This window comes from Eptatretus burgeri, chromosome 8, assembly GCF_056783735.1.
Source record: "Eptatretus burgeri isolate ZD-2024b chromosome 8, Ebu_testis_v1, whole genome shotgun sequence".
NCBI classification, from domain to species: Eukaryota; Metazoa; Chordata; class Myxini; order Myxiniformes; family Myxinidae; genus Eptatretus; species Eptatretus burgeri.
The window spans coordinates 80,542,934-80,551,758 of NC_140968.1; the positions used below are offsets into that span (position 1 = coordinate 80,542,934).

General features: G+C 44.0%; 1 protein-coding gene across 12 annotated transcripts in view; it reads right to left on the reverse strand.

Moving 5' to 3' along the window:
• The window catches only part of LOC147022147 (serine/threonine-protein kinase tousled-like 1), a 262,868-nt gene that overhangs the window by 22,019 nt on the left and 232,024 nt on the right, over window positions 1-8,825 (reverse strand). For all 12 annotated transcript variants that reach the window (XM_085892778.1, XM_085892777.1, XM_085892776.1 and 9 more), the window contains 2 exons: window positions 6,751-6,840; window positions 6,117-6,286 (listed from right to left, as the gene is read on the reverse strand). In XM_085892778.1, coding sequence (XP_085748904.1) covers window positions 6,117-6,286; window positions 6,751-6,840 — 260 coding nt within the window. The remainder of the gene's footprint in view (window positions 1-6,116; window positions 6,287-6,750; window positions 6,841-8,825) is intronic.

Below are 8,825 nucleotides of genomic sequence, written 5' to 3' on the forward strand. Positions count from 1 at the left end.
AATAATAATAATAATAATAAACGATCTCTAACTCAATGGAAAATCCCCTTCATCTATTTGTTGATGACTCCAACCTCTGCCATGGCATTCCTCACCCTTTAGATATACAGGCTGCAGCTTCTTCCCACTCTTCAGCTGTTATCAAAATCACAAGCTCATCAAACATATGGAATACATCATTCAATCCTGACATCTCTCTCTCTCTCCCTCTGTCTGTCTACCTGTCTGTCTGTCTCTCTGTCTCTCTCTGAAAGGACCGTCTGTCAAACATTCCCACCCCTGTCACCCACTTTCATAACAATCCTCTTGATGAAATTCAGTCACTCAAACTCCTGGGTCTCACTATCAGCCATGATCTTTCTTGGGCAAACCATATTTCAAAGTTGGCTTCCAAAGCCAGTCGCTCAAGCAGGAGTTTCAGTGACTGGGTACTCTCCCTCATACAAAGTCCTTCCTTGGCACACCTGAACTCCAATCCACTTACAAGGCTTTCATCTGCAGCTTGATGGAGTACTCATCTCCTCTCCGGACTGGCTCCCCTTCTCCACACCTTGCTCAGCTTGACGCACCAAAACTTTCAAGATCATTGGAAACTCTAGTGCAGAAACTGAGTCTATGGGCCTGTCACTTTCCCGTTGCAGACAAGTCGGTGGTCTTTCTGTCTTCTACCACCTCCTTTCTTGTCTTGCACCCTTTAATCTCTCTGTGCCTTGGTCCCCCCCGCCCACCCCCAATCCCCAAATTCCTGTCGGTCCACCATTATTCCCCCTTCTGGTGAAATGCCCTCAATCCAGAATCACTGCTCACCTACACTCATTTGTTCCTCCTTTTCACCACCTGCATAACCAACTCCAACATTATCATCAATCACATTCTTCCCTCCAGGTGTTTGAGGCAGTCATTCACCACCATTGCAGATCATCAACAAACAGAAGCATGATCTTTACTACCCTCTAACCCCACCACAAGCCCCCCTCCTTCAAAATTTCCAGTTTTTACTTTCTGAGAGTTTCCTTCTGTATCCATCTTGTTCACCCCATGTGTCTTTTCTTGTCCTGCCCCAAATTATAACAAATGGAATGATAAAAAGAAACCTGAAGGATATATTAAGAACCATCCCTGGGAATATTACTACAAACGAACAACAGTTTGAGCCTGTCTGGGGCTTACTGACGATATTGGAAAAAAGCTTGAGAACAAGAAAACTTCACAGGTTAGTCCATGAATCGTGATCCCTTACTGAAATGGAGGTAGATACTTTGAAACCTGGGAGGACTCCATTCCACCTTCTAAAACCCTCATATGGAGATTATGACACACACGTATGCACGCAAATTACAAGACGTGCATGTGCGCCCACGTGACAACTGACTCATTCATGCAAAACACAGTCATACACAAAACACGCATGCGTCAGGTCAGGTATGGGAGCATACGTTGGAGCAGCACATCACTGTGTCCACTTTATGCCAGTACTCCAGGGGCCTCCGTCTGACCAACACCCAGGCAGATTCTTGGCCCATCTCCATCTCCTTGAGATTCCGATTAAACTGCTACAACCACAAGGCACACGGTTGGCCCACTGGTCTCCTCCACTCATGAGTCTCACATGCTGAGAGAATCTGGTGAGCAGGATCAGCGTCAGGAAAACGAGCCACATGTCCTTACAGCCACAGCTGACGCTCACGGACAACACAGGTAACAAATCTCATCCGAGTTTCTCTCAGCAACCGCTCGTTGGGCACAAAGTCTGACCAGCGATAGCCAAGGATTCTCCGAAGAGACCAGATACTGCAGGAGATAAGTCTGCGTCTCAGATCATTGATCAGAGTCCAAGTCTCACATCCGTAGAGCAAGATTGGAAGGAGCAAAGACTTAGACTCAGACTTTCGTCCACCTGCATAGGCACCACAAACGCCACACTCCATGATCCAGTGAATCCATGACTCCTGAGGCCCGATCCAGACATCTATCAACCTTTGGCTCACAACATGTGGAGACATGAATATCATTGCCAAGGTAAGTGAATCTCTCCGTGACCTCAACATCCTCACCACAAACAGGACAGACAGGATAGCAGGCAGCATCCAAGACGTCGTTGAAAGCTTGGATCTTAGGTTTGACCCAGGAAACCCTTAATCATGACCCAGGAAAATGACTGCATCATTTACGAAATCAAGGTCAGAGATCCTGACATTCCTCAATAATGCACTGCAGCTTGATCTCTATGACATATTCCACAGATTCCAGTCCATACAGCAATGAAAAATGTGGGGGCCAATAGACACCCCTGACAAATTCCAGTAACAATTGGAAATAAGTATGAGATGGAACATCACACCTCTCAGCACTCAGTACCAGAGTATAGTTCAGAAATCAGATTGATCAGTTTTTGTGGCATGCCACGATGACCAAGAATCCTCCAGTGGGCATCCCGATTCACTGACTCAAACACTTTGCGGAGATAAGCATAGACTGTGAGCAGCCACTGCTGAAACTCTTGTCTGCATTCAGTGAAGACCCGGAGAGCAAGGATACGTTCAATTGTTGAAGTCTTTGGTGTAAAGCCCGACTGCTCTGGGCACTGGCACTCAAGTAGATGATGGCGAACCCTATCAAGAATTATCCGAAAAATACCTTGCCCGGCACTGAGTGGAGCATCACGCCTCAGTAGTTTTTGCAGTCCTGGCAATCAACCTTCCCTTTCCAGAGAGGGAAACAAAATCCTTATTCCAGTCATTTGGGATAATGCCTGTGCTCCAAACAGAGCACATAACTGCATGCAATGACATGAGTACAGTATTTCCACCAGCCTTGAAAAGTTCACCAGCCTTGAAAAGATCCCAGGAGCTTTACCCCTTTTAACTGGTTCACCACAGCCTGTGTTTCCACATACGAAGATGGTTAGCAGTTGATTGGAGGGTCAGCAATAGGAATAGTAACACTCCTGACATCCAATTCAACAGCTGGTGAGTCAACCTGGTACACCTGTTCATAGTAACCAGCCCAGCGAACCATCACTTCGGACTCTTCTGTCAAGAGCCCACCACCCTCCACTCTAACTGCAGTACACTGAGGAATGGGCTTGGAGGAACGCAATGCATAAATTGCCCTGTAAGCAGGATGAGAATCACTTGACCACGGGTGATGCTCTCACCCTTCACAGATTCCTCGGACATAGACCTTGTCCGCCCTCAGTGCAAGTACAGTTTTATTACTCAGCTCCCTCAACAACTCAGCTTTGGCATTAAGCCTGGTCCTGTGACTCAGGTACCATTCTCATGGACTTCAGCTGCAACTTCAGAGTTGATACAACAAGCGCCTGTGGTCGGTGTTGAGGAATTGAGAACTCCGGTAGACCCTGCAGTTATAGTGCATCCTCCAGCGACCATCAACGAGAACATGGTCAATCTCCTTCGCTGCACCACCAGCATTGGAATACCAAACGCAGCGATGAGCCTGTGGGCACTGAAACCATGAACCAGCCACCCTAAGTCCACAACTTCTTGCAAAGTCAAGGAACTTAGTGCTATTCTGGTTCACAGTTCCAGACCCATGGGGACCAACACATTTCTCATAACCATCCCCATCAGTGCCAGTCGATGCATTGAAATCCCCCAAGACTAGAAGACTATCTCGCACCTGGGGCACTGATCAACCACAGACTGAAGCACGGCATGGAATGCCTCCTTCACAGTGAGATCATTCACCTAATTTGGAGCATATACAGAGATCAAGGAAATGACACCCAAGGAGTGACGAATCCTCAGTTTCATAATACACTCGTTGACTGGTGTTACCTCAATTATCATTGGAGTCAGAAACTCCTTGTCATGGTCACCATCAGAGCGACCAGACCAGTAGTATGTGTAACCACCCAGCATGATCTCATCAATATCTGGTCTCTGAACCTCAGATAGTGCTGCAATACCGATGTTCAAATGCTGGAGCTCAGATGATAACAGAGACGTGTGTTCATCCTCTCTTAGGGATAGGACATTCCAGACACCCACCCGGAGGGACTGCCTCAGGTTAACTGGAAGAGACCACCGTCTGGTGGACGACACTAGCACCACAACCTGACCCAGGAAGGTTACCCCATTCTTTTCCTAAGGAACAGACTGGAAATTGTCCCTTTTTTGTTTTCAAAATGGTGATCTGCTGACGACTTGCAATTTTCTGAGATGGTCAAAAATAGAATCAATATGTGACAGAAATTGAACAAAAGCATAAAATTTTGAATAAATATAGGTATGTTTTCATCCTGTTTATGTCGATAAAAGTTCAAGACGGAATTTTTTTTGCATGCCAAAACTGTCTGGAAACAAATTATTGGATAAAATTTGGACTTTCTTTGCTGATTGACAGAGGTGCTTTTATTCATGCCACAAAAAACATCAAACTCGACTTTTGAAGATGGAAACTTGAGCAATACCTTCACGGAGTGTACTGCAGTGTGTACGTGCTACATATATTTTTTTACATTGCTTGGTGGTTTCAGCAAATTGGCGCAAAACCATGTGTTAGCTCAGTGGCGTAATGGTTGGAGTGTCTGCTCTGAGTCTGGGAAGTCTATGGTTCGAATTCCAGCTGAATCAAACCAGATTTCAAAAATGGTAAGGGCTGCTTCCTTGTTTGATGCTCAGCATTTAAAAAGGAAAGAGCATGGATAAATGACCATGCAGTGACAACCATTGCACAGTCATTTGATGGATCCAATGGCTTCCTTCTGCATTAAAGTTCCTTGTAACAGAACTCATATTATGATAATTATTGGCTGGTGCAGAGTAAACATAGCTATTTGTATATTGGATTTATACAAGGGGTCTGGGCTTGTTTTGGTAACTATTTTATTTAATTCAGGTGTAAAATGTTCAAAATGTCAAATAAAAACTGTTTTTGCAGTCATTGCTAATCAGCGAATTGTTGTTGCACAACAGCTTCCAAGGGCACAAGTGAGTCAGGAAAGACTGCCAGGTTGGCGGCTCTGATCAGAGATGTGCAGCGGCTGCAGCGTCTCACATTCTCAGTGTGGTATAGCCTGCGGGCATACGAGTGGTCGTCGTGGTCATCGTGTCTGCCAGGAATATAAGGAGTGCGCGCCGCCTGAGGCGTTGTAGTGATGCCGTAGTCGCCCGGATTGTGAGTGTGCTGAGTACGTAATAAAGGAGAGCTGCGGGCAAAGTACGCCCGCGCTCACGCTTGTGCAACACAGCCCGGCTCGACTGTTCCCCCGCTCGTGTCTGCCTGCTAAGCATCTTCTACACGACACTACACTCAGCACCTTAATGAAGACTTGGTGGAATACAGTAAATATGACTGATTAAACGAATGCAGCAATGGTACTGTTCATTGCTAGATCGGCATTAAAGCTATTTGGCTCACTCAATATCGGCTAGAAACAGAGAGAGGAATTCAATGTATTTTTAGTGAATAGAGGAGATGCCCTGGGATGAATACCTAATTGAGAATGAGGTCCCAATGCACATGCTAGAATTAGCGGTGGCTACAAACGTCTCCCACCAACCCCCTTAGTTGGCACCGTTTGAGACTTTTTCACGACAATTTTAATTTGGCTCTTTATGAGCCTGGAACCTGTCTTGCGTATGTTTTCTTGTATACTTCCACTTTTGGAGGGAAAATATTTGTGGATAATATTAACATGGTGGGAGTAGCTCAACAATAGCATTCTAAACTAAAAATTATGTTTCACATTTTCAAGAAACTCTCCCCTGTTGCACAAATTACAGCAGTTGAAGAAATAGGAAAGGTAGAGTGGAAAACATAGATCTCGATCACACACACACACACACACACACACACACACACACACACACACACACACACACACACACACACACACACACACACACACACACACACACACACACACACACACACACACACACACACACACACACACACACACACACACACACACACGTCTTTTTTTTTTCGTTTTGCATATTTACCAGCTATCGACGCTTATACATGTGCAGGTAGCTTCAGGTAAAAAGCTGATTTGAATGGTCGAGCTGTGTTAAAATGGGATGGTTGTGTGCTCAAAAGCAGGTAAAAACAGAGTCCAGCCTGCCGAAAACGTTTGGGGTTCTCACCAGGCTTGAGGTCGTAATGAATGATTGGTGGCTTGATCTCATTTAGATACTTGAGCGCACTGACAATTTGCATGATGACTGATCTTGCTTCCTTCTCGCTCATGAGTTTGTGCTGTTTCAGGTAGAAGTCCAAGTCGTTGCCTTCAATGTACTCGAGCACTGTGCAGAACCTATCCAAAAGCGGTGAAGCATTATAATGAGGCTTCTCACATTTAAAACAGTCTATATCACTGCAACAGCCACCAAAAAAATTGCCATGGTTTTGGCACTTGCACAATTCCCTCCAATTTGTCTCATATTCCTGCAAACTAGGAATCACTTGAAGGAGGGAATCACTTCATGTCTTTCAGAGAAATATTTTGGATTTCGTTATTGCAGTGATGTTCACCTTTGTCCATAAACTTATATCCCAACATACAAAGAAGCACCCACAAATCCCTTTCGCAAAACACATTTCCAAATATGCGCGAATCGAGTGCACAGTGAAGCGAATAATCACTGAAAAGGCAAAGAAGACACAACGAAAAATAAGAACTCATTACAGAAATAAGGAATGAGATTTTTTTTTTAAACAGTGGGGAACATTAACACAATTTCCAAGGTCGATAGGGGAAGCAAAGGCAAAGAAGCTTACGAGTCTGTGTCGAGGGAAAAGTAGTCGTAGAGTTTTACAATGCGGGGGTGGTGAAGCTCCTTGTGAATGCGGTACTCTCGACAGGCGTGTCTGGAACAAGGCATTATTCATAGTTTCACATGCTGAGCACAAACTATAAAATTCTTGCACATCGGTGGATGTAAACGACATATTTGAGCACCCCAGACAACCAGAAATCAGGATCCTTCAAGTAATTATTACTTCAACATGTATTTATGCACAAACACCATCTGGTGATGTGAAAAAGAATTATGGTTAACATGTTACAATAAGACCTATGAATCACTATTGACCAAAGACTAAGAAGACCTGAAGTGGGAGTCTCAAGAATTGCGTCTCGAGTCACAATTTTCAATCCATAGCATTTCAGTATATCTTTTTCTCTGTTACAAACTCAAGCCTGGAGTCCCTCTGAACACAGTACTTGAATTCGAAGGGCACTCGGTAGAGCGCATACCTCTGCCACGTAATGCCTGATCCACGAGAACATATTGGGCCCAATACATTTTTGAACTAGAACGGGCACTCGGGAGAGCACATACCTTCGCCGCCGCAACTTTTTTCTGGGCACATTTGAAAAACGTTATTTTAAAACGTCCATGACGTCACAACCGTCAGTCCGATTGACGTCAAATTTGGTGTGTAACCTCCTTGAAGGCAGTCCAACAAAATGGAATGATAAACACTGAAAAATTAAAAAGTTGAAAAATGACGTCATCTTTTGACGTCATTTTGACGCACTTCCAGGGACGTCACGTCCAATTGGGGACTACCATTCTGAAAGCTCGTAGTTCACTGAACGTTTTAACGTTGGTTTCATGCCAATAGCTCTATTAGATCTGAAGCTATGCCTACAAGTATATTTTGACCTTGAGTTTGACCTTGACCTTGACTGCAGAGTTAATTGGCAAAACCTGTACATCAATAAACAGATATTTTGGTACTGATCCTAATGCCTGGATTTGGGAGACTTTGCTTTATAAATTATATAGATATTTGAATGTAAAATATCAGGACATTTTAGCCACAATTGAAAAACGTCATGTTCAAACGTCAATGACGTCATAACGGTCAGTCCGATCGAAGTCAAATTTGGTGTGTGACGTCCTTAAGGTAAGTCCTACAAAACGGTATGATCAAAACTGATGAGATCGCAAATTGAAAATTTACGTCATCTTGTGACGTAATTTAGATGCACTTCCGATGATGTTACGTCAAATCCGACACTACATATTCCGAAAGGTATCTCGTCATGGAACAATATGGCGGTGGTTGCATGGCGATAGCTGTATTATGAAGAAAGTTATGCTCAAAAGAGTGTTTTTGACCTTTTCATGACCTTGACCTTGACCTTTGACCGATCGCTCCCAAAATCTAATCAAATCGTCCTTGGATACTCACGAATCATCCCACCAAATTTCATGCAATTCGGTTTAATACTTTCTGAGTTATGCGAATAACAAACAAACACACATATTCACAAATAAATAAATACACAGCGACCAAAACATAACCTTTCGCAGAATGCGAAGGTAAATATCATGCTATACAGTACATTATCGTTTTTGGCCCGCTCTCTCAATGGTTAAGAATCACTTTGAAATTAAATAACTCTCGTATCCCGATCCGGATTCGGATCTTCACCAAAATCTAATCAGTTTGTCCTTCTCACACACCCCAACCTGTCCACAAAATTTCATCCGGATCCATTCACAACTTTTTGATATATCCTGCACACGAACAGACAGACAGACAAACAGACAGAAAGTGGTGAAAACACAACCTCCTTCACCTTCAGTGGTGGAGGTAATAATCCCCATCCTTTGTAAAGATATGTTAAGTGTACAAGTAAACATTCAATGACTCGAAAATTAATCGACTGAGTCGCGATTTCAACTCCATTCTGAAGGTGACTAAAATGGCACTCTTCAATGTTGCAACGATCGATCGATATGCCTCCACCCACATTATGACATACTGTTGTGGGATCGGGTATCGGTGGTGAGCACGACCGCGAGGGGGAGCAGTAGGGTCGGCTCCACCGAACACCCGGA